Source organism: Quercus robur, chloroplast (assembly GCF_932294415.1).
Source record: "Quercus robur cultivar Fastigiata chloroplast, complete genome".
NCBI lineage: Eukaryota > Viridiplantae > Streptophyta > Magnoliopsida > Fagales > Fagaceae > Quercus > Quercus robur.
In genome coordinates, this window is record NC_046388.1 from 60001 (window position 1) to 84000 (window position 24000).

The following is a 24000-nucleotide window of genomic DNA, read 5'->3' on the forward strand; positions in this document are numbered from 1 at the left end:
AGTCTTTCATTTGACTATCATTATAGACAATATCATCCATATTATTTATCGAATTCGAACCGGAACTCTATTTCTATTTACGATTCATTTTTTCTATCTTATTGGTGCCCTTATCTCATTTCTTAGTTAATATTTAAGCCTATCGATTTATGCCTAGCCTATTTTTTTTTTACCTATACCCTTTAGTTTTAGAGTTTTAGTTTCATGCTTTGCTTTTCATGGGCGAACTCCTCCTATTTTCACATCTAGGATTTACATATACAACATATATCACTGTCAAGAGTTAATTTCTTATTATTTAGATATTCCAATGGGGGGCGGGGGTAAGAGATTAGAAACTTGAGAAAACAAGGATTGGGTTGCGCCATACATATGAAAGAGTATACAATAATGGTGTATTTGGCGAATCAAATATCATGGTCTAATAACGAACCATTCTAATTAGTTGATAATTTTTTGAAAGGATTCCTTGAAAGGTTTCATTAACTCCTAATTCATGTCGAGTAGACCTTGTTGTTGCGAAAATTCTTAATTCATGAGTTGTAGGGAGGGACTTATGTCACCACAAACAGAGACTAAAGCAAGTGTTGGATTCAAAGCTGGTGTTAAAGATTATAAATTGACTTATTATACTCCTGACTATCAAACCAAAGATACTGATATCTTGGCAGCCTTCCGAGTAACTCCTCAACCTGGAGTTCCGCCCGAGGAAGCAGGGGCCGCGGTAGCTGCTGAATCTTCCACTGGGACATGGACAACTGTGTGGACTGACGGGCTTACCAGTCTTGATCGTTACAAAGGACGATGCTACCACATCGAGCCGGTTGCTGGAGAAGAAAATCAATTTATTGCTTATGTAGCTTACCCCTTAGACCTCTTTGAAGAAGGTTCTGTTACTAACATGTTTACTTCCATTGTGGGTAATGTATTTGGATTCAAGGCCCTGCGCGCTCTACGTCTGGAGGATTTGCGAATCCCTACTTCTTATTCTAAAACTTTCCAAGGTCCGCCTCATGGCATCCAAGTTGAGAGGGATAAATTAAACAAGTATGGCCGCCCCCTATTAGGATGTACTATTAAACCTAAATTGGGATTATCCGCTAAGAATTACGGTAGAGCAGTTTATGAATGTCTCCGCGGTGGGCTTGATTTTACCAAAGATGATGAGAACGTTAATTCCCAACCATTTATGCGTTGGAGAGACCGTTTCCTATTTTGTGCCGAAGCAATTTATAAAGCGCAGGCTGAAACAGGTGAAATCAAAGGGCATTACTTGAATGCTACTGCAGGTACATGCGAAGAAATGATCAAAAGGGCTGTATTTGCCAGAGAACTGGGAGTTCCCATCGTAATGCATGACTACTTAACCGGGGGGTTCACTGCAAATACTAGCTTGGCTCATTATTGCCGAGATAATGGTCTACTTCTTCACATCCATCGTGCAATGCATGCAGTTATTGATCGACAGAAGAATCATGGTATACACTTTCGTGTACTAGCTAAAGCATTACGTATGTCTGGTGGAGATCATATTCATGCCGGTACCGTAGTAGGTAAACTTGAAGGGGAAAGAGAAATCACTTTAGGCTTTGTTGATTTACTACGTGATGATTATATTGAAAAAGATCGAAGCCGCGGTATTTATTTCACTCAAGATTGGGTCTCTTTACCAGGTGTTCTGCCCGTGGCTTCAGGGGGTATTCACGTTTGGCATATGCCTGCTCTGACCGAAATCTTTGGAGATGATTCCGTACTACAATTTGGCGGAGGAACTTTGGGGCACCCTTGGGGAAATGCACCTGGTGCCGTAGCTAATCGAGTAGCTCTAGAAGCATGTGTACAAGCTCGTAATGAGGGACGTGATCTTGCTCGTGAGGGTAATGAAATTATCCGTGAGGCTGCTAAATGGAGTCCTGAGCTAGCTGCTGCTTGTGAAGTATGGAAAGAGATCAAATTTGAATTCCCAGCAATGGATACTTTGTAATCCAGTAATTACCGCTCGTTCTCTTAATTGAATTGTAATTAAACTCGGCCCAATCTTTTACTAAAAAAAGGATTGAGCCGAATACAAAACAAAGATACTATTGTATCTATTTTACAGATACATACTTATCTAGATATACGTATACAAGATCTTAAATAAATATATATATATAAAACGAAACAACTTAAGCGTTTCTATTGTTGTGTTAGGTCCACAATTAATTCTATGGATCCTAAGGGTTGGTTGGTATCTTCTTTTATATCCCGTAGTTTCCGATCATGGATCGAGTCATATATGAGAGCTTCTTCTACCCATCCCGTATATTGTCCCTTTCGTTCTGTGTTGGACTAGAACCTTATTAGTAGACGAGATTTTACGAAAAACATTCTTTCTTTATATTCATAGGATAGAACAATTATTTCTTTTTTCGATTTGAATTTGATACAACACACGCGGGGGGATCACTAGCTATTTCAAATCGAAAAAAGAAATAATTAAACAACACCTACTTGTTTTTTTTGTTAATAGAACCCTAGTGATTGTATTTGGATGCGTATTAGGATAGTAAATGAAATATTCAAATGATTTTTTATCGAATGACTATTCATATATTGTATTTTTCATGTAAATATGTGCAACAAGGCTTTATGGAAAAAGGGTGGTTCAACTCGATGTTGTCCAAAAAAAAGGAGTTAGAATACGGGTATGGGCTAAGTAAATCAATGGGCAGCCTTGGTTCTATTGAAAATACCAGTGTAAGTGAAGACCCGATTAGAAATGATATAGATAAAAACACTCTTAGTGGGAGCGATAGTGACAATTCTAGTTACAGTAATGTTGATCATTTAGTCGGCGTTAGAGACATTCATAATTTCGTACCTGATGATACTTTTTTAGTTAGGGATAATAATAGGGACAGTTATTTCATATGTTTTGATATTGAAAATCAAATTTTTGAGATTGACAATGCTCATTCTTTTCTAAGTGAACTAGAAAGCTCTTTTTCTAATTCTCGGAATTTTTGTTATCTAAATAGTGTATCTAATAGTGATGATCCCCACTATGATCCTTACATATATGATACTAAATATAGTTGGAATAAACACATTACTAGCTGTATTGACAGCTATTTTCGTTCTCAAATTTGTATTGATAGTTACATTTTAAGTGGTATTGTCAATTACAATGACAATTACATTTCTAGTTACATTTTTGATGAAAGCAGAAATAGTAGTGAAACCCAGAGTTCAAGTATAAAAACGAGTCCGGCTGGTAGTGAGTTAACTATAACAGAAACGGAAAATTCTAATGATCTAGATTTTACTCAAAAATATAGGCATTTATGGGTTCAATGCGAAAATTGTTATGGATTAAATTATAAGAAATTTTTGAAATCAAAAATGAATATTTGCGAACACTGTGGACATCATTTGAAAATGAGTAGTTCAGATAGAATAGAACTTTTGATTGATCCAGGTACTTGGGTTCCTATGGATGAAGATATGGTCTCTGTGGATACCATTGAATTTCCGTTGGAAGAGGAATCTTACAAAGATCGTATTGATTCTTATCAAAGAAAAACAGGATTAACTGAGGCTGTTCAAACAGGCACAGGTCAACTAAACGGTATTCCCATAGCAATTGGGGTTATGGATTTTCAGTTTATGGGGGGTAGTATGGGCTCCGTAGTTGGCGAGAAGATCACTCGTTTGATCGAATATGCTACCAATCGGTTTTTGCCTCTTATTCTAGTGTGTGCTTCCGGAGGAGCACGCATGCAAGAAGGAAGTTTGAGCTTGATGCAAATGGCTAAAATAGCTTCCGCTTTATATGATTATCAATCAAAGAAAAAGTTATTCTATGTATCAATCCTTACATCTCCTACTACTGGTGGGGTGACAGCCAGTTTTGGTATGTTGGGCGATATCATTATTGCCGAACCCAATGCCTACATTGCATTTGCGGGTAAAAGAGTAATTGAACAAACATTGAATACGACAGTACCTGAGGGCTCACAAACGGCTGAATATTTATTCCATAAGGGCCAATTCGACCTAATCGTACCACGTAATCTTTTAAAAGACGTTCTGGGTGAGTTATTTCAGCTCCACGCTTTCTTTTCTCTGAATCAAAATTCAATCAAGTGGATCCTTAATAAAAAAAATATATTAATTAATCAAAATATAAATTATTATTTTTTTTTTTATAAAACGAGTAGTTATTTAGTTTATAGAAATCAAAGCCAAAATCCGTAGAATGGATTTTGGCTTGGTAGCATTTGATAACATAAGATTTAATTGTAAAAATAATTATGCGGATCATTTTTTTTTTACCGACATTCCCGATTACTAATCAGTAAAAACCTCTATCAAAAAAAAAGAATGCATTCCTTCTTCCGCTAAATTAAAATTAGGCCAGGAGAATAAAGCGAATTTCACGTTCTCTTCTTATGTGTATATAATTCAAATATAGAAAATTTAAAAGTGAAAAGTACAGAATCTTGCATCTTTCGATATTTTTTTAGAATCCCCAGTTTTACTAAGATTCCCTATTCCCGGATCGGATTGTAACAAATTTTTCAGGAAGTTGTAAGAAACTCTTTCTTTATTTTATTCCATTTTATGAAATTCAAATTATAAGACAAAAACAAGATAATAAAAAAGGCGATTATCATATATATATATATTTCATGTAGAAAGATGAAAAATTATATTTATTTAGTTCGACATTCCTTGCACTTATTTTATTATATTTATATATTTTTTATTATATCACATATACTCACTTCTTATTATATCACATATACTCACTTCGATATGCTTAGTATAATTCTATATGAATTATAAATAATGATTATAAGATACCTTTATAACAATATAACAATAACAGGTAAAAATAGTAAATCCAGGTATCCATTTTATGACAAATTTACCCTCTTTTTTTGTGCCTTTCGTGGGCCTAATATTGCCGGCAATTGCGATGGCTTCTTTATCTCTTCATATTCAAAAAAACAAGATTTTTTAGATATCGATATGATGGGGCTAAATCTCATCTATTTTGTTTTTTTTTTTTTTCAAGATTTAGACTTAGACCATAACACAGATATCTATTTCTTAGAATAAAATATGTGATGTGGTTTCCCCCGAACATAAAGAAACTATTATTGTTATTCGTGTGTAAACATGATATATGAGTAAATAAATTATAGCTATTTGCAACGAAATCAAATCGGGGTCGGGGCGAATGCCTTAAATGTAAAGTGAATATATCTATATGTATGTGGATATCTATAGGAAATCATACGAAATGGATATTATTATTTTATATCTAACCAATTCGATGAATTACTCCTAAAATAAAAGTTCACATCAGAATAGTGCTAGTTGATGAGAGTTATTTCGGAAACACACAAAAAGTCAAATTAATTTGGGTTATTCTCTCAATTTCAATAAAATGCAACTAGATCTAGTATGAATTGGCGATCAGAACATATATGGATAGAACTTATAGCAGGGTCTCGAAAAACAAGTAATTTCTGCTGGGCCTTTATCCTTTTTTTAGGTTCATTAGGGTTTTTATTAGTTGGAATTTCCAGTTATCTTGGTAGAAATTTGATATCTTTATTTCCGCCTACGCAAATCATTTTTTTTCCACAGGGGATCGTGATGTCTTTCTACGGAATTGCGGGTCTCTTTATTAGCTCTTATTTGTGGTGCACAATTTCGTGGAATGTAGGTAGTGGTTATGATCGGTTCGATAGAAAAGAAGGAATAGTGTGTATTTTTCGTTGGGGATTTCCTGGAAAAAATCGTCGCATCTTCCTCCAATTCTTTATGAAAGACGTCCAGTCCATCAGAATAGAAGTGAAAGAGGGTATTTATGCTCGTCGTGTCCTTTATATGGAAATCAGAGGCCATGGCGCTATTCCTTTGACTCGTACTGATGAGAATTTGACTCCACGAGAACTTGAGCAAAAAGCTGCTGAATTGGCTTATTTCTTGCGTGTACCAATTGAAGTATTTTAAAAAATGAATTGAAACTGAAATGAAAAGAATGAATGCTTTTTTTATTTTCAATAGAGAGATTATATCTTGTAGATTCTCTTTTTTTTTGTTTTGTCAATCAATCTTTCTTTTTATCCCTTTTTGTACTTCTTAATTACCAAACGATTGGGATGCTTATAACGATAGCTTTTTTGTCTTGTTTTGGTAGTCATTTTTTTTATCAGAATCACAATATTCTTCAGAAAATTCTCTCAATTATTCCCGGACTATGCGTCGTTTTTTTTTTTTTTCAAAAAATTGGATATTTTGATAGAAAGAGAGTTCTTTCGTTTCAAAATCTGAATAATATTTGTTACTTGAAGGGGCTCTTTCATGCATTTCTTTATTGAAAGGGGTCACTCTCTTCGAATTTTAGCAAGTGATGGATTTGGAAACAATCTCTTTATTCTAAGTGGATTCTTTTTTATTCCATTTCTGTATTATTTATAAATTCAAGTACTAACCGCTGAATCATACACAAAAAAAGCGGGGAATAGATTCGTGGGCTCGATAACTTGTAATAGAACTGATCCTTGATAGGAATATTAGTTAGTATCGTATAGCGTCAACGAATGGGGTGAGTTCATTAAAAATTCAAAGACGAAAAAATGGCAAAAAAGAAAGCATTCATTCCCCTTCTATATCTTGCATCTATAGTATTTTTGCCCTGGTGGATCTCTCTCTCATTTACTAAAAGTCTGGAATCTTGGGTTACTAATTGGTGGGATACTAGGCAATCCGAAATTTTTTTGAATGATATTCAAGAAAAGAGTATTCTAAAAAAATTCATAGAATTAGAGGAACTCTTACTCTTGGACGAAATGATAAAGGAATACCCGGGAACACATCTAGAAAAGCTTCGTATCGGAATCTACAACGAAACGATCCAATTGATCAAGATGCACAATGAAGATTGTATCCATACGATTTTGCACTTCTCGACAAATATGATCTGTTTCGTTATTCTAAGTGGTTATTCTATGCTAGGTAATGAAGAACTTGTTATTCTTAACTATTGGGTTCAAGAATTTCTATATAACTTAAGCGACACAATCAAAGCCTTTTCCATTCTTTTAGTAACTGATTTATGTATAGGATTCCATTCGCCCCACGGTTGGGAACTAATGATTGGATCTGTCTACAAAGATTTTGGATTTGCTCATAATGAGCAAATTATATCCGGTCTTGTTTCTACCTTTCCGGTCATTCTAGATACAATTTTAAAATATTTGATTTTCCGTTATTTAAATCGTGTATCTCCCTCACTTGTAGTGATTTATCATTCAATGAATGACTGAAAAATGATTCACTGATCCAATTAGAATGGTTGGTTGTTACTTTGTACATAAGCAAAACATTCAAAACTGTACTTATTCTTTTTACTCATACAAGGGATTCGATTCCTCCTATATTCTATTCCATTACAATAAAATTCTTTTAGTACATAGCAGAATCATAGATAGGGAACTATACTAGACTAAGAACCTACCTAATTTTATTGTATAAATTTTCGATACCAATGATTGGACCATGCAAACTAGAAATACCCTTTTTTCTTGGATAAAGGAAGAGATTACTCGATCCATTTCCGTATCGCTCATGATATATATAATAACTGGGGCACCCATTTCAAATGCCTATCCCATCTTTGCACAGCAGGGTTATGAAAATCCACGCGAAGCGACCGGCCGTATTGTATGTGCCAATTGCCATTTAGCTAATAAACCCGTGGATATTGAGGTTCCACAGGCGGTACTTCCTGATACTGTATTTGAAGCGGTTGTTCGAATTCCTTATGATATGCAATTAAAACAAGTTCTTGCTAATGGTAAAAAGGGGGCTTTGAATGTGGGGGCTGTTCTTATTTTACCCGAAGGGTTTGAATTAGCCCCCCCCGATCGTATTTCGCCCGAGATTAAAGAAAAGATAGGCAATCTGTCTTTTCAGAACTACCGCCCGACTAAAAAAAATATTCTTGTGATAGGTCCTGTTCCTGGTCAGAAATATAGCGAAATCACCTTTCCTATTCTTTCCCCGGACCCCGCTACTAAGAAAGATGTTCACTTCTTAAAATATCCCATATACGTAGGCGGGAACAGGGGAAGGGGTCAGATTTATCCCGACGGTAGCAAGAGTAACAATAATGTTTATAATGCTGCAGCAGCGGGTATAGTAAGCAAAATCATACGAAAAGAAAAAGGAGGATACGAAATAACCATAGTGGATGCATCGGATGGGCGTCAAGTGGTGGATATTATCCCCCCTGGACCTGAACTTCTTGTTTCAGAAGGAGAATCCGTCCAACTTGATCAACCATTAACGAGTAATCCTAATGTAGGTGGATTTGGTCAGGGGGATGCGGAAATAGTACTTCAAGATCCATTACGTGTCCAAGGCCTTTTGTTTTTCTTGGCATCCGTTATTTTAGCACAAATATTTTTGGTTCTTAAAAAGAAACAGTTTGAGAAGGTTCAATTGTCCGAAATGAATTTCTAGATCCTTGGATTTATTACCATAAAGTTTGTAAAAAGAACTCAATTTGTATTGGCAATTATATAATTATGTATAATCAAAAAAATTATTAAGAGCCTTTTTCTTTTCTACTAGAGTTTGGTAATTACTTGTACCGCCTAGTCATAGTATGTATATTGTGAAGAGGACCACTTGACTTTAACTCTTCTTTGTTTTTTTTTTTTTTTCAATCAATCCAAATTAGAGTGGTATGATTATGTCATTATTGTCATATTTAAATGACATAGAATCTATTGATAGTTTTGTATTCGAATAAAATAAAATTCGACTAGATACTAAACATAAGATAAGTAAGTGGATAATATAAAAAAAGGTAGAAAGGAGGGGAACAAGGGATTATAGGAGGGTTTCTTCGTCTTCCCAGCCTTCGATACAAGAAAAAAGAAATTTCCATACCTTTCTTGTATCTTGTATCGAAATAATAAGGTCTTGTGTCGAAATACTAATGATTTTAGGTTTTGATCCCATTTGTCAAAGATCCTATTTTTAGTTTCAAATTTTTCCAGGGTTCTGAGAACCCTTTAATGAATTTATAATTCAATGGAAATTTTTATTAAATACAAATACTAAAAAAAAAAAAAAAATAGAGTAAGGTTTTAGTAGTATAGAAAAAATTTTCATGATATCTGATCAATAGAAATATATATTATTGTTATAGTTTGATTGTGTCCGCAAAAGAGGGATGGGATTTAATGGAGCGATTCCTTCTTTCTTTAAATTTTTAAAGTATCGACAAATACTATCAAGGAACAGATGTTCTGCATCAATCAATGAAGTTAGTTTTTTCAAAAACATCATCAGAAAGAAATGAAATGGGGTTTTTTCAAACATCGTAAAAGGGTGATTTATTTTTTTCATTTATACGAATAAATGATTCTGATCATTAAGAACTCAACGGGACCTAACCCCTCTTTATTTATCTGATTCGAGGGAGATCCCGTTGAGTTCTTACGCTTTCATGTCTATAACTCAATGCATCCGATTACTACAGGGATGAACCCAATCCGGAATATGAACCATAAAAGAAAATACCGATTAAACCAATCACAAGAATACCCGTTACAGTGCCTATTATCCAAAGAGGAATCCTTCCAGTAGTATCGGCCATTTGTCCCGCGTACCTCCAAATTTCATCAAGTGGTCATGCTATAGACATAAACAGTCATAGATAATTATGATATGATATCCTTCCGAATGGGATAAGAGAATTTCTATTATTCTGTTGTTTACTATTCTCTTTGCTTCTCTTAATTGAAGAAATAATTGGAAAATAAAACAGCAAGTACAAAAATGAGTAATAAACCCCAGTAGAGACTGGTACGATTCAATTCAACACTTTGTTCGTTCGGGTTTGATTGTGTCATAGATTTATAATTTGAATTAGGTTTATCGTTGTATGAACTGCATTGCTGATATTGACCCCAAAAAAGAAACGGTAGGTACAGCTAATCCGTGAACAGCCAACCATCGCACTGTAAAAATGGGATAGGTTCTATCTATGGTCATTGGGGCCTCCTAAAAAGATCTACTAAATTCATCGAGTTGTTCCAAAGGATCAAAACGGCCAGTTATTAATGGAATTCCTTGTCGACTCTCTGTAAAATACTCGTTTGGACGAGGGCTTCCAAATACATCGTAAGCTAAACCCGTGCTGACGAATAACCAACCCGCAATGAAAAGGGAAGGTATAGTAATGCTATGAATGACCCAGTATCGAATACTGGTAATAATATCAGCAAAAGAACGTTCTCCTGTGCTTCCAGACATGCCGAGCTCCACGTATTCTTGTACAGTCAAAAAGGGGATCGATTCCGTAAAAGATGAGATCAGTAAATGGGAATTCACTGAAATTTAATCTTTGTGAGATCGTCAATAGGGTACCAAGGGTGTCTTTAGAGTATACCGAATCAGTATAGCTATCCTTCTTCTGACACAGCAACGCAATTTCACAATTAGTATCTAAATGGAGTGCTAGAGACTTTCTTTTTTCTTTTATTGTTGCCTGTCGATGTAGTATTCTATACTATTCAATAAAAAAATTTTCAAATTCCTGTAGTAGTATAAGGGTTCTCTCCATTATCGGCTTCGGATTAGAAACTGAAGATCAGATAAAATGTGAATACAACGGGTTGCTTTCAAATAATTCGCGAGTGGGATTATCATATTCCATTCTCCTACACCTACAATTCAATTAGATCCAAAATATAAAAATATTCTTTCTTTTTGTGTTTGTAGAAGATGTTTTTTGTTGGAACCTCCCCCCCCTTTTTTTTTTCATTTTTAAGGAATTGGTTAGTTGTCCAGTAAGAAGTAAGACTAGCCGATAGTCTTCGACGAAAGAAAGAGAACAAAGAAGAAAATAATCAATATTCGCGATGCACGCATTGTTGTATTAGAACCAAAAGGCCGTTCTTGATCGAATTATAATTATAAAAGGGCGGGGGGCTCTCTAATTTAAGATATGTAAAGAAAAAATGTATAAGTTTCGCACGATTAGATCATGCGAAACTCTTTTTCTTCTCATTAGAGATATTATGAGAATGAACCTACTACTGAATCTAATGAGGTCAAATCAAATCAAATTAAAGTAAAAAAGAAAAGGGAAAGTAATAAAGTAAAGTTAAAGTAAAAAAAGGGAGATTCTAGTATAATATAGGGTCATTCTTTGTTCGAAAATACACAATGTATTCGATACAATAATAAAAAAAAGATCAAAATCAAAATAGAAATGATTTTCCAATTTTAAAGCGATTCAATTTCATTTTTTGAATGAAGTTACACAACAGAGTTTTTTATTATTTCTAATTTTGATTATTAATTATAATAATAATATATAATATTAGTATAAGAATATTAGTTTTTAAGATGAATCTGTTGATTGGGAATTAGGGGATGCTCAGATATCACAGATGATGAATTGATTTCTTACCTATGTCACTCCCATTTTTTTTTATTACTGTTTAGAAGGATTGATGAATCAAAAACTTTCAATTGAAAGAATAAGTGGAATTGGTCTTTTTGCTTATTCTTGTTTGTATCTTTCAAAAATTTGAATTTAGGGAAGTGCTTTCTAAACATATGTATAAAAAGACCATATTTCATTTAGCCTCTTTATGCTTACTATAACTAGTTATTTCGGTTTTCTACTAGCGGTTTTAACTATAACCTCAGCTCTATTTATCGGGTTGAACAAGATACGACTTATTTGAAATTAATTGAACAAACGATTCATAAAAAAACGAAATCTTTCTGTGTTATTCCATATATTCTATAGTTTCTTAAGTTTCTTACCGTGTCAATTTCCAATTTTTGGTCATTGAGATTCATGGGCAATATGAATTAATAGTTAAGAATAGATATTACCTCTCCTTTTCCTCTTTCAAACAAATCGAAATGATTGAAGTTTTTCTATTTGGAATTGTCTTAGGTCTAATTCCTATTACTTTGGCTGGATTATTTGTAACCGCATATTTACAATACAGACGCGGTGATCAGTTGGACCTTTAATTAATTAATAGCTCTTTTTTTGATTGACCCCTACTTGCTTTATTAATTTTAATACATAGGGCAGGGGTCAAATTGAAATTGCTGTTCAATTATTTCATTTCAGTGTAATTTTCGACCTAAGAATAACAAGAATGGGATCACGCTCTGTAGGATTTGAACCTACGACATCGGGTTTTGGAGACCCGCGTTCTACCGAACTGAACTAAGAGCGCTTTATTATCACACTAAATATTTTGTAAGTAACTCTAATATATTATATTTTTGCATGCGTATCCTATTCTATAGTAGAATAGAGTCAAATGAAAGATTGATCATGTTATGGATGCCCAATTTAATCGATTTCAATTGATCCCTCGTTACGATTCCTGCTCATAAGATAAGTAATAGAATAGGTAGGGATGACAGGATTTGAACCCGTGACATTTTGTACCCAAAACAAACGCGCTACCAAGCTGCGCTACATCCCTTTCAATTGGGTTACAGTGTCATTGTAGAGAATACCCGTATTGTTTTCCACATCTTTATTTACTCCATTTCTATACAAAAATTATCTTGTCATTTCTTCTTTTTGATCTCATATCATAGAACATATAATTAATTATTAATTAATTATTAATTAATTATAATAAACTACTTATATGCGTTACGTATAATGAAACCCGCTGTAAAAAAAATGAATATTTTTGGGAAATGCTGGTACAGAAAAGGGCACGTTTTTTTTAAGAAAAGAAATATTCTACTGAATCGTTGTACATTTCAATTTGAATTAGGGATTCCGCGGACAAATACAAGCGATCATTAACTCCATATATGTCTGATCATATATGTATTACAAATTCCAATAAAGAAGGAGGATTTCAAATAAAATGCGAGATCTAAAAACATATCTCTCCGTGGCGCCGGTAGTAAGTACTATATGGTTCGGGTTTTTAGCAGGTCTATTGATAGAGATCAATCGTTTATTTCCGGATGCGCTGATATTCCCCTTTTTTTCATTCTAGTTAGTAACATGGGAAGTGGTGAAGAAGATTAGGGATTTAATAAAATCTCTGTGACTAATCCCTCCCCTTCCCATCTTTTAATTTTAGAATTTTTAAAATTCGAATAAGTTCGAAAAGAGAAAGAATAAAAGTGGATTCAAATTCAGTGAAACTCGGAACTCGGGCCTCAGGCCCGAGGCTCGAATTAAAATAAAATTTTTAATTTAAATTAAAATAATTAAAAAGAGAATGAGAACGGAAATGGAAATTGATGGATAGGTCAACAATATCATACAAAATACTTAAATGAAAGACGAAACGCTATATTGGGATTAGAAATGTAGTTAGAAATCATTGTATTACTTATTATTACTATCTTGATTGCAACGAAATTTTTCATAATTTTATTTCGAGTTAGCAACTTCTATTTTTTTTTTTTTCGTTCCTTTTTTCTCTTTGGATCGCAAAATAGAATAGTTGAGTGAATCAAAAATACAAAGGGGGTTCATGGCCAAGGGGAAAGATGTTCGAGTAACAGTTATTTTGGAATGTACCAATTGTGCTGTTCGAAATGATGCTAATAAGGAATCAAAGAGGGTTGGTATTTCCAGATATATTACTCAAAAGAATCGACACAATACGCCTAGTCGATTGGAATTGAGAAAATTCTGTCCCTTTTGTTACAAATATACAATTCATGGGGAGATAAAGAAATAGATGGAACCGATTACACGTATGTATTGTATGTCATCCTTCCAAGGAAGATGAAAAATGTCATATACCATATATTATATATAACATATATTTAAAGATAAACAAACCAAAAAGAAATCCCCGACAAAATTAGGATTTTCGGGATAAGGAATAAACAAATCATGGATAAATCCAAGCGACTCTATTTTAAATCCAAGCGATCTTTTCGTAGGCGTTTGCCCCCGATTGGGTCGGGGGATCGAATTGATTATAGAAACATGAGTTTAATTAGTCGATTTATTAGTGAACAAGGAAAGATATTATCTAGACGGGTGAATAGATTAAACTTAAAACAACAACGATTAATTACTATTGCTATCAAGCAAGCTCGTATTTTATCTTTGTTACCCTTTCTTAATAATGAGAAACAATTTGAAAGAGGTGAGTCGGCTGCTAGAACTGCGGGTCTTAGAATCAAAAAGGGGGATAGGCTTACTCTTCACTTGAATCAAAATTCCAATACGAACTCAAAGGCGGATTGATGTTTTGTTCGAAAAATTCGCGAATTAAGATGTGAGTGTCGTGTCATAAGAAAAAAAGGATCGGGGAAAAAGAATAAATCTTTTTTTATTGAACGTCTTGTTTGTTCATTTTGACGATTTTATCATATTATTTGATTATATTTTATCATACTAATTTCTATTCTACCTTCCCGGAGTTAATTTTACAGCGCACTCCATTAAAATTTAAAACATTCCTATGGAGTCCTTCCAATCTACTTATTTTATAATCTCAGTGGAAATCATAGAAAGACAATTTATATTTAATATAGCTATTTGCGCAAGTATTTTACGATTAAGAAGCAACTGCTTCTTGTACAGATTGTGTATGAAAATATTATAACTATAGTATACTATATTACCTCGAATTGCTGCATTTATCCGAGTGATCCACAAACGGCGAAAATATCTCTTTTGCCTACCTCTATCCCGATAAGCCGAAAACAAAGCTCTTATTTTCTGTTGAGTAATAGTTCGAGTAAGTCTTGAATGAGCCCCTCGAAAGCTTGATGCAAATAAACGAATTTTTGTTCTACGTCTCCGAGCTATACATCCTCGTTTAATTCTGGTCATTGAATAAATGAAACTTTGATAAATAACTAATTGATTTCTTTTCTTTCAGTTATTCCCTTCCCCTTTTCTAGTTTGTTAATAACAAAACGGATCCTTCCAATGTATAAAATAAAAACTCCAACGGCTTTTGCTACTATAACCTTCCCGCCCACAATTTTTTATTTTTTTTTATAGGCATTTTACCTCGAAATAAGAAATAATATTGATATTGATACTAGATATTAAAAAAAGCATATTAATATTAAAAACAAAAAGTAGTAAATATAAAATAGAAATGAATAAAAAAAAAATAGTGGGTTCCATCGTTTCTATGGTTACTTCTTAAACGGCGAGATCCCTTCTATACACCGGAGCCCCTTCTTTTCTTTCATTTAATCAATGCTATTGTTAACTTGTACAGTTCACACTTTTTGGCTCTACCCATGAATTATTCAGTAATCCGTCTTTCACAACGAGATCCACTTATACAGTAACGGTATTTAATTATGAAGATTAACTGTGTAGCTGACCCTCTTAGTCCGTTGTTGAAAGAGTAAGGGCGTAATCTTTCTTGCCTTTAAATGGGATTCCCCCCGCTTAATGGATAAACATTTGCTACCAATGGGAAATTCTTTCTCATCTTAAATTGAAAATGGAGACGATTGGATTTACACCACTAGAAACCATAAATTTTGATACACAAAAGAAGGGTATGATAGATACTTTTTAGATAGTGAATGGAGTTCTTCCGTTTTATTTTATCTTATTTACTGTTACTGATCACTGATACTGGAAAAATGGGTTCTTTTCTTTTGCCCCAGTCCATGCTCTGAACGAGTCACACATACACCCTAGTACATGTTCCTCGTCGCTGAGGGCATCCCCCAAGGGCGGGGGATTTCGTAACATTTCTGATTGGCTGTCTCGTCTTTCTAATAAGTTGTTTAATAGTTGGCATGTTGACTCGTATACATAATGAGCTGGTTTAGATCGATCCTAACCGGCCGATTAGGAATTACTTCTATAGTAATAAATTAATTAATAGAATACTCTATCAAACCCAGTAAGAAGATAAAATTTCAAATGGTGTATTTGTATTTGCGCGAAATCCCTGTTATTTTTTATTCTACCCCTACATGATCAACAATTCCATGAGCTTGGGCTTCTGTTGCTGACATAAAAACATCTCTTTCCATGTCTTCGGATACAACCCATAGAGGTGTGCCTGTTCTTTGTACATAAACCCTTGTAATGGTTTCGCGCAGCTTCATCATTTCTTCCGCTTCCAGGATAAATTCTCCTGCGGGTGCCTCATAAAAAGAACTAGCAGGTTGATGGATCATTACCCTGATTATATAACCTAATAAATGGTTCTTCTATCTCGAAGAGAAATCAAAGAGAATAAATTAAATAACGAGTAATGATATGAAAACCAAAAGATAGAATTGAACAACCGTACAGGCATCTTTTGCGCATTGCATACGGCTATACAATGGAATTTACTTTATAACCTCCATTCCATTGAAGAAGTATAAAATCAAATTCAAATATTCAAATATAGGGCCTATCAGACCCCGATCGGTAAATAATCCAATAACCATCCTTCATTTTATTTTGGAGTAGTTAAAACATACTATGATGGTTCCGTTGCTTTATATATTTATTTAGTCTGTTATTAAGCAATCCCAAAGTTTCTTTTTTTTGTATTCTTTCCTAAGATAAATATTGTTATTATCCCTCTGGTGTGAAAACAAAAAAGTTTGTGACGCTGCAATAGGCTTCCGATAAATCAGATAAAATCGGAAATGCCCTTTATCTCATACTATTCGTTCGATATATAATCTAATGATTGATTTTTGAAAAAAAAAAAAAACAAAAATAAAAAAAAAGGTTTCTCATATCGAATTCAAAATGCCATGCTATTATTACTTAATAGTCATATTTCATATGGCGAAGGCATAGTCTTCTTTTTTCTCTCAAATACAAAACTCATTGGCGCCGAGCATGAGGGAATGCTAGACGTTTGGTAATTTCTCCTCCGACCAGAAGAAAAGATCCTATTGAAGCGGCCAATCCCATGCATATTGTCTGTACATCTGGTTGTACAAATTGCATAGTATCATAAATAGCTACTCCGGGTATTACCCACCCCCCGGGAGAGTTTATAAACAAATACAGATCTTTGCTATCATCCTCTAGACTGAGATATACCATAAGACCAATAATTTGATTCGAGAGATCGCTATCAACCTCTTGGCCTAAAAAAAGTAATCTTGCTCGATAAAGTCGGTTGATTAGGATATAATTGTATCCTTAGGAACCGTACGCGCACCTTTTGATGCATACGGTTTACCAAAAATCGCGCAAAAAAAAAAGAATCAATGTGTAGATTGCAGCCCTCATTCTTTTTTATTTTCATAGGGGGCTCTTTCTAACTTCTAACAAAGGGCTTTTTTTCTTCCATTTTTCAAGAAGGATTTGTTTTGGCCTGTTTACTTTACCTATATATAAATAAAATATATATATAAATAATTTACTAAACTTATCGAATGAACTTCTCATTGATGTATTGTTTCATCGAGATCGAATCCAAATAACGATGCCATTTTCTTGTTCCTGAATGGGCTTTTTCAATTTTTTTAGGTTTATGCTCTACTCCGAGTAAAGATAGGCCCGATTTTTATTTGCACATATAGGGCAAATGTCCCAATACCACGTCTTTTTGCTATGGCTTTTTTTATTTTTCAATTTCATTTATTTCATGTCTTCCACTAAATATTCAATGTATTTATTATATTAAATGTATTCATTATATTACTCGATTGATTAAACAGTTTGAGATCGCTCCTGTTTATAAATAGAATATTATAAAAGTAGTAATCTTAGATATATTACCAATTGGGTTTTTTCTAAACGGAGCCTGGATACTTCATTTTTTTGGTCCAGTCGAGCCAACCATAAATTATTCTAATTGATAATATTAATCTGATACCCCTACAAAAAATAAATAGGATTAAATTGTATTTCACGCTCCAAACTTTTGATAATTCAATCAATCTTTTTTGGGCGAAAGAGGGGATATCTCGATCAGGGGAGAGAATGGGGAAATTCCATGTGACCCAATATATCTGACAAGTCGCACTATATGTCAACCCACGATGCATCTTCCTCTCCAGGACTTCGAAAAGGTACTTTTGGAACACCAATAGGCATAAAATGAAAGAAAAAAATTAAGTACTATATCTTACTTTGATGTGGAAGCGTAACAACGGGTTTATTGTCTTAATAAGATTAGCCTTTATCATAGTTTATCCATAAATTGAATAACTTCATAACAATAACATAAAAAAAGAAAATCGAATGATTATGACTAAAGGAAAATTTTTACGAAACGAATGGGTCTTTGGAATGATATGAACAAATGGGTATGTCTTCACTCAGAGAAAATTAAAGTGGGATCAATCCCCTCTACCATTGCGTATTGGTACTTATCGGGTATAGAATAGATCTGCTTATTTTTGTTCCTACAAATGGAATTCGTCTATTATTACTATCTATTATTATTATTACTAAAAGAATAGAACAAATATTAATTCTTTCCTCGAGAAAATCTACCGAAAGAGTGGGTCCAGAGCATAGTTTTTTTACTTTTTACAATGCAATAAAGTTACATAGTGTCTATTATTCGTTGATTAAAGGGGTATTTCCATGGGTTTGCCTTGGTATCGTGTTCATACCGTCGTATTGAATGATCCGGGTCGTTTGATTTCTGTTCATATAATGCATACAGCTCTAGTTGCTGGTTGGGCCGGTTCGATGGCTCTATACGAACTAGCGGTTTTTGATCCCTCTGACCCCGTTCTTGATCCAATGTGGAGACAGGGTATGTTTGTTATACCCTTCATGACTCGTTTAGGAATAACCAATTCATGGGGCGGTTGGAGTATCACAGGAGGTACTATAACGAATCCGGGTATTTGGAGTTACGAAGGTGTGGCCGGGGCACATATTGTGTTTTCTGGCTTATGCTTTTTGGCAGCTATTTGGCATTGGGTGTACTGGGATCTAGAAATATTTTCTGATGAACGTACAGGAAAACCTTCTTTAGATTTACCTAAGATTTTTGGAATTCATTTATTTCTTTCAGGGTTGGCTTGTTTTGGGTTTGGCGCATTTCATATAACGGGGTTGTATGGTCCTGGAATATGGGTGTCCGATCCTTATGGACTAACCGGAAGGGTACAATCTGTAAATCCAGCGTGGGGTGTGGAAGGTTTTGATCCTTTTGTTCCGGGAGGAATAGCCTCTCATCATATTGCAGCAGGGACATTGGGCATATTAGCCGGCCTATTCCATCTTAGTGTCCGTCCGCCCCAACGTCTATACAAAGGATTACGCATGGGAAATATTGAAACCGTCCTTTCCAGCAGTATCGCTGCTGTCTTTTTTGCCGCTTTTGTTGTTGCTGGAACTATGTGGTATGGTTCAGCAACTACCCCGATTGAATTATTTGGTCCCACTCGTTATCAATGGGATCAGGGATACTTCCAGCAAGAAATATATCGAAGAGTTAGCGCTGGGATAGCCGAAAATCAAAGTTTATCAGAGGCTTGGTCTAAAATTCCTGAAAAATTGGCTTTTTATGATTACATCGGTAATAATCCGGCAAAGGGGGGATTATTCAGAGCGGGCTCAATGGACAACGGGGATGGAATAGCTGTTGGGTGGTTAGGACACCCTATCTTTAGAGATAAGGAAGGGCGTGAACTTTTTGTACGTCGTATGCCCACTTTTTTTGAAACATTTCCGGTTGTTTTGGTAGACGGAGACGGTATTGTTAGAGCCGATGTTCCGTTTCGAAGGGCAGAGTCGAAGTATAGTGTCGAACAAGTAGGTGTAACTGTGGAGTTCTATGGTGGCGAACTGAATGGAATCAGTTATAGTGATCCTGCTACTGTGAAAAAATATGCTCGACGCGCTCAATTGGGCGAAATTTTTGAATTAGATCGTGCTACTTTGAAATCCGATGGTGTTTTTCGTAGCAGTCCAAGGGGTTGGTTTACTTTTGGCCATGCTTCATTTGCTCTGCTCTTCTTCTTCGGACATATTTGGCATGGCGCTAGAACCTTGTTCCGAGATGTTTTTGCCGGTATTGACCCAGATTTGGATGCTCAAGTAGAATTTGGAACATTCCAAAAACTTGGGGATCCGACTACAAGACGACAAGTAGTCTGATACAAGATTGATTTCTTACTTTTATTTTTGTGATTTAACATAGACAGGGAGCCGGATAAATCTTGATTTGAATCGCTGCCTTTGCCCTTTCTTTGACTCTTTCTCTTTAGTTATCCGGGAGACGACCCAAAATAAACAGGCATGGAAGCTATAATTGTAAACCACAATCGAATCTATGGAAGCATTGGTTTATACATTCCTCTTAGTCTCGACTCTGGGAATAATATTTTTCGCCATCTTTTTTCGGGAACCACCTAAAGTTCCAACTAAAAAGATGAAATGATTTTTTATTATCTCGATTGAAGTAATGAGCCTCCCAATATTGGGAGGCTCATTACTTCAACTAGTCTCCGTGTTCCTCGAATGGATCTCTTAGTTGTTGAGAGGGTTGCCCAAAAGCAGTATATAAGGCGTACCCAGTAAAACTTACAAGTAAACCAGATATAGAGATGGCAACTAAGGTTGCTGTTTCCATTATTATATAATTTTAAGACCACAATGGATCTATGCTAAGATCATTTATTTACAATATAATGGTATACAAAGTCAACGGCTCTCACTGAATACAAAATAGGATTTATGGCTACACAAACCGTTGAGAATAGTTCTAGATCTGGTCCAAGACGAACCATTGTAGGGGATTTATTGAAACCACTGAATTCGGAATATGGTAAAGTAGCTCCAGGTTGGGGAACTACTCCTTTGATGGGTATTGCAATGGCTCTATTTGCGATATTCCTATCTATTATTTTGGAGATTTATAATTCTTCCATTTTACTGGATGGAATTTCAATGAATTAGATTCACAAGAACTACTAAATCGCTTTTCACTACAAAGTGAATCATTTAGGTCGTTTTTAGCCCATTCTATTTTTGGGTAGTTCGACCGTGGAATTTCTTTGTTTCTGTATTTCCGGAATATGAGTGTGTGACTTGTTATAATTGATCCTATGGATACTACAGAGAGTGGTTCTGTCATCTTGATACAGATGGTTTTACCTCGTCGGATATTCATTCTAGTATCCGGAACGCGCGGAATATAGGAAATAGATTACAAACTATTCTAACTATGATTCATGTTTTATATTAAGACCTCGCGGGCCGGACTCCAAAAAAAAAGAGTTAACCCCCAAATAGTTAAAAAAGGGGGTTAGAAGTGATAAATCGACAGATTTTTATTCTTTTTCCCGTTTATGCTTATTTTAATTAAGGGACAAACCTTTCTTTGAATTTTTATTCAGTATATCTATTCATTGAATAAGTGATGATCCAACGATTCTTACTCAGGGAATTTTTGGACTTAGTTTGAAGGTTTTCTTGAATCATCGTGGTTGTAGTATGAATCTGAGGTTTTAATCGATTCATAGGGTCTTAACAAGAGAATTCCTATCAATAATAAAGAAAACAGAAGTAAAACCGCGTTACACACAAATAAGAATAACAAGAATAACAAATAAAAAAAAAATAGGTAAATAGAGGATTCAAGAGGCCTGTAACAATCAACATAAAGACGAATGAGCCAACTTGATATTTTTTAGCATTATAACCACAAAGAAGAGCTTTCAGATTTTTATTCTTTCGTATCTTTAGAGAAAAAGAAAGAGTGAATCATAGGAGGAAAGATAAATAAGTTTCAAACTTTTTATTACACATATCCATTCTAGCCAGTATTGGGGTGGTTTTTGTTTGAGCCGTACGAAATGAAATTCTCATATACGGTTCTCAGAGGGGGAGTTCCCTGGATTTACCTATCTCAATAAAGTATATGATTGGTTCGAAGAACGTCTTGAGATTCAGGCGATTGCAGATGATATAACTAGTAAATATGTCCCTCCCCATGTGAACATATTTTATTGTTTAGGCGGAATTACACTTACTTGTTTTTTAGTACAAGTAGCTACGGGATTTGCTATGACTTTTTACTATCGCCCAACGGTTACTGAGGCTTTTGCTTCCGTTCAATATATAATGACTGAAGCTAACTTTGGTTGGTTAATCCGATCAGTTCATCGATGGTCCGCAAGTATGATGGTGCTAATGATGATCCTGCACGTATTTCGTGTGTATCTCACCGGTGGCTTTAAAAAACCTCGTGAATTGACTTGGGTTACAGGTGTAGTTTTAGCTGTATTGACCGCATCTTTTGGCGTGACTGGTTATTCCTTACCCCGGGACCAAATTGGTTATTGGGCAGTCAAAATTGTAACAGGCGTACCGGAAGCTATTCCTGTAATAGGATCGCCTTTGGTAGAGTTATTGCGCGGAAGTGCTAGTGTAGGACAATCCACCCTGACTCGTTTTTATAGTTTACACACTTTTGTATTACCTCTACTTACTGCCGTATTTATGTTAATGCACTTCCCAATGATACGTAAGCAAGGCATCTCTGGTCCTTTATAGAGAAGAAATAGTATTCTAGATCATAGATATTTGTAATCAGTCATTTATCACTTCACTCAGGGTAGGAACAATAGGATTTCATTGCTATAAATATGGATTATTGAAAAGAATAAAACATGTATTTGGATCTTTTCCTTCAACCCCGCAAAATTGTATTATTTATTTGACACTAATGGTTGAAGTGAATTTTCTGAAGATAAAATGGATTATGGGAGTGTGTGACTTGAACTATTGATTAGTCCGTGCAGATATATGCCTATCTGCCACATTTGTTTGAATTCACAACGAAATGTGTCTTTGTTCCAACTACTACGTAAGCCCCATATGGAGGATAGGCTGGTTCACTACTTGAAGAGAATCTTTTCTATGATCAGCCTTGACATGTCTCATGTCATGCATAAGCAGGCTCCGTAAGATCCAGTCGAATAGATGATACGTCATAATCCAGATTATGTTTTATCTATTTTACTTACTTAACTTAATAGTATGGAAATGCATTCATTTCCTTTGCATTGACCCGATTTATATATATATAATACTATCGGAGTGAAACAAGGGATCTAAAGAAGAACAGGGGCTAGACCCTATTAGTAACAAGTAAATCTTTTGTATGTAAAAGAAGTCTCGATATTTTATTTTTTATTTTTGGGGAAGAAAAGGCAATCGCAAGGTCTGAGACGACCCAGAAAGCGCTTGATCATGGTCAACTTTGTAAGCCTACTTGGGTATTGAGCATTTACCTGTAAGAACAGAATTACTTGCCTTCGTTTGATTTGTGCTCGAGCCGGATGATGAAAAATTATCATGTCCGGTTCCCTCGGGGGATGGATCTATAATAATTCACCTATCCCAATAACAAAAAAACCTGACTTGAACGATCCTGTATTAAGAGCTAAGTTGGCTAAAGGTATGGGTCATAATTATTATGGAGAACCCGCATGGCCCAATGATCTTTTATATATTTTTCCAGTAGTAATTCTAGGAACTATTGCATGTAACGTAGGCTTAGCGGTTCTAGAACCATCAATGATTGGTGAACCCGCGGATCCATTTGCAACTCCTTTAGAAATATTGCCCGAATGGTATTTCTTTCCCGTATTTCAAATACTTCGTACAGTGCCCAATAAGTTATTGGGGGTTCTTTTAATGGTTTTAGTACCCGCGGGTTTATTAACAGTACCTTTTTTGGAGAATGTTAATAAATTCCAAAATCCATTTCGTCGTCCAGTAGCAACAACAGTCTTTTTGATTGGTACCGCAGTAGCCCTTTGGTTGGGTATTGGAGCAACATTACCTATTGATAAATCCTTAACTTTAGGTATTTTTTAAATTGATTCAATTGTGAAATAAACTATCACGACATGTGTATCTAGGGGGAATTCGCTTTGCAGCGACTATTCCCTAGATACATCTCTGCAATAATTCAATTTTGGATCTATTCTGAGTTATGGATTGTGCTAAAGATTCAAAACCCATTTTTTTTTCTAAAGTTTTTGTCTAAATAATAAAAAAAA

The 24000-nt window shown here is 34.8% G+C and overlaps 24 protein-coding genes and 2 non-coding genes across 27 annotated transcripts. All coding sequences in view use genetic code 11, as the record gives it.

The window, feature by feature from the left end:
- The first annotated feature begins 535 nt into the window (after positions 1-535).
- Positions 536-1984, forward strand: rbcL (ribulose-1,5-bisphosphate carboxylase/oxygenase large subunit). Its single transcript has one exon. The coding sequence runs from the start codon at positions 536-538 to the stop codon at positions 1982-1984; it is 1449 nt and encodes a 482-aa protein (YP_009733761.1).
- A 581-nt stretch (positions 1985-2565) lies between these two features.
- On the forward strand, positions 2566-4239 carry accD (acetyl-CoA carboxylase carboxyltransferase beta subunit). Its single transcript has one exon. The coding sequence runs from the start codon at positions 2566-2568 to the stop codon at positions 4237-4239; it is 1674 nt and encodes a 557-aa protein (YP_009733762.1).
- Positions 4240-4903: 664 nt separating this feature from the next.
- On the forward strand, positions 4904-5008 carry psaI (photosystem I subunit VIII). Its single transcript has one exon. It carries the CDS (start codon positions 4904-4906, stop codon positions 5006-5008), a length of 105 nt encoding a protein of 34 aa, YP_009733763.1.
- A 446-nt stretch (positions 5009-5454) lies between these two features.
- Positions 5455-6009, forward strand: ycf4 (photosystem I assembly protein Ycf4). Its single transcript has one exon. It carries the CDS (start codon positions 5455-5457, stop codon positions 6007-6009), a length of 555 nt encoding a protein of 184 aa, YP_009733764.1.
- Positions 6010-6635: 626 nt separating this feature from the next.
- Positions 6636-7325, forward strand: cemA (chloroplast envelope membrane protein). The gene has a single exon. The coding sequence runs from the start codon at positions 6636-6638 to the stop codon at positions 7323-7325; it is 690 nt and encodes a 229-aa protein (YP_009733765.1).
- Positions 7326-7557: 232 nt separating this feature from the next.
- petA (cytochrome f) lies at positions 7558-8523 on the forward strand. The gene has a single exon. It carries the CDS (start codon positions 7558-7560, stop codon positions 8521-8523), a length of 966 nt encoding a protein of 321 aa, YP_009733766.1.
- A 1021-nt stretch (positions 8524-9544) lies between these two features.
- Positions 9545-9667, reverse strand: psbJ (photosystem II protein J). The gene has a single exon. It carries the CDS (start codon positions 9665-9667, stop codon positions 9545-9547), a length of 123 nt encoding a protein of 40 aa, YP_009733767.1.
- Positions 9668-9806: 139 nt separating this feature from the next.
- On the reverse strand, positions 9807-9923 carry psbL (photosystem II protein L). The gene has a single exon. The coding sequence runs from the start codon at positions 9921-9923 to the stop codon at positions 9807-9809; it is 117 nt and encodes a 38-aa protein (YP_009733768.1).
- Positions 9924-9945: 22 nt separating this feature from the next.
- On the reverse strand, positions 9946-10065 carry psbF (photosystem II cytochrome b559 beta subunit). The gene has a single exon. The coding sequence runs from the start codon at positions 10063-10065 to the stop codon at positions 9946-9948; it is 120 nt and encodes a 39-aa protein (YP_009733769.1).
- A 9-nt stretch (positions 10066-10074) lies between these two features.
- Positions 10075-10326, reverse strand: psbE (photosystem II cytochrome b559 alpha subunit). The gene has a single exon. It carries the CDS (start codon positions 10324-10326, stop codon positions 10075-10077), a length of 252 nt encoding a protein of 83 aa, YP_009733770.1.
- A 1346-nt stretch (positions 10327-11672) lies between these two features.
- petL (cytochrome b6/f complex subunit VI) lies at positions 11673-11768 on the forward strand. Its single transcript has one exon. It carries the CDS (start codon positions 11673-11675, stop codon positions 11766-11768), a length of 96 nt encoding a protein of 31 aa, YP_009733771.1.
- A 184-nt stretch (positions 11769-11952) lies between these two features.
- Positions 11953-12066, forward strand: petG (cytochrome b6/f complex subunit V). Its single transcript has one exon. It carries the CDS (start codon positions 11953-11955, stop codon positions 12064-12066), a length of 114 nt encoding a protein of 37 aa, YP_009733772.1.
- A 138-nt stretch (positions 12067-12204) lies between these two features.
- On the reverse strand, positions 12205-12278 carry trnW-CCA. The gene has a single exon. It is a non-coding gene; the product is annotated as a tRNA-Trp (tRNA).
- A 181-nt stretch (positions 12279-12459) lies between these two features.
- trnP-UGG lies at positions 12460-12533 on the reverse strand. Its single transcript has one exon. It is a non-coding gene; the product is annotated as a tRNA-Pro (tRNA).
- Positions 12534-12932: 399 nt separating this feature from the next.
- On the forward strand, positions 12933-13067 carry psaJ (photosystem I subunit IX). Its single transcript has one exon. It carries the CDS (start codon positions 12933-12935, stop codon positions 13065-13067), a length of 135 nt encoding a protein of 44 aa, YP_009733773.1.
- Positions 13068-13553: 486 nt separating this feature from the next.
- rpl33 (ribosomal protein L33) lies at positions 13554-13763 on the forward strand. Its single transcript has one exon. It carries the CDS (start codon positions 13554-13556, stop codon positions 13761-13763), a length of 210 nt encoding a protein of 69 aa, YP_009733774.1.
- A 158-nt stretch (positions 13764-13921) lies between these two features.
- Positions 13922-14281, forward strand: rps18 (ribosomal protein S18). The gene has a single exon. It carries the CDS (start codon positions 13922-13924, stop codon positions 14279-14281), a length of 360 nt encoding a protein of 119 aa, YP_009733775.1.
- Positions 14282-14518: 237 nt separating this feature from the next.
- On the reverse strand, positions 14519-14872 carry rpl20 (ribosomal protein L20). The gene has a single exon. The coding sequence runs from the start codon at positions 14870-14872 to the stop codon at positions 14519-14521; it is 354 nt and encodes a 117-aa protein (YP_009733776.1).
- An 823-nt stretch (positions 14873-15695) lies between these two features.
- rps12 (ribosomal protein S12) lies at positions 15696-15809 on the reverse strand (one part of a trans-spliced gene, as the record gives it; the record has 2 gene entries for this part). Coding sequences YP_009733777.1 and YP_009733731.1 both cover positions 15696-15809 — 114 coding nt within the window.
- A 163-nt stretch (positions 15810-15972) lies between these two features.
- clpP (ATP-dependent Clp protease proteolytic subunit) lies at positions 15973-18064 on the reverse strand. Its single transcript has 3 exons — positions 17996-18064; positions 16850-17143; positions 15973-16200 (listed from the first exon to the last, which is right to left on the reverse strand). Exons 1-3 carry the CDS (start codon positions 18062-18064, stop codon positions 15973-15975), a joined length of 591 nt encoding a protein of 196 aa, YP_009733778.1.
- A 495-nt stretch (positions 18065-18559) lies between these two features.
- Positions 18560-20086, forward strand: psbB (photosystem II CP47 chlorophyll apoprotein). The gene has a single exon. The coding sequence runs from the start codon at positions 18560-18562 to the stop codon at positions 20084-20086; it is 1527 nt and encodes a 508-aa protein (YP_009733779.1).
- Positions 20087-20261: 175 nt separating this feature from the next.
- On the forward strand, positions 20262-20369 carry psbT (photosystem II protein T). The gene has a single exon. The coding sequence runs from the start codon at positions 20262-20264 to the stop codon at positions 20367-20369; it is 108 nt and encodes a 35-aa protein (YP_009733780.1).
- Positions 20370-20429: 60 nt separating this feature from the next.
- Positions 20430-20561, reverse strand: psbN (photosystem II protein N). Its single transcript has one exon. It carries the CDS (start codon positions 20559-20561, stop codon positions 20430-20432), a length of 132 nt encoding a protein of 43 aa, YP_009733781.1.
- Positions 20562-20665: 104 nt separating this feature from the next.
- psbH (photosystem II phosphoprotein) lies at positions 20666-20887 on the forward strand. Its single transcript has one exon. The coding sequence runs from the start codon at positions 20666-20668 to the stop codon at positions 20885-20887; it is 222 nt and encodes a 73-aa protein (YP_009733782.1).
- Positions 20888-21006: 119 nt separating this feature from the next.
- petB (cytochrome b6) lies at positions 21007-22486 on the forward strand. Its single transcript has 2 exons — positions 21007-21012; positions 21845-22486. Exons 1-2 carry the CDS (start codon positions 21007-21009, stop codon positions 22484-22486), a joined length of 648 nt encoding a protein of 215 aa, YP_009733783.1.
- Positions 22487-22694: 208 nt separating this feature from the next.
- petD (cytochrome b6/f complex subunit IV) lies at positions 22695-23815 on the forward strand. Its single transcript has 2 exons — positions 22695-22703; positions 23342-23815. Exons 1-2 carry the CDS (start codon positions 22695-22697, stop codon positions 23813-23815), a joined length of 483 nt encoding a protein of 160 aa, YP_009733784.1.
- The last annotated feature ends 185 nt before the right edge of the window (positions 23816-24000 follow it).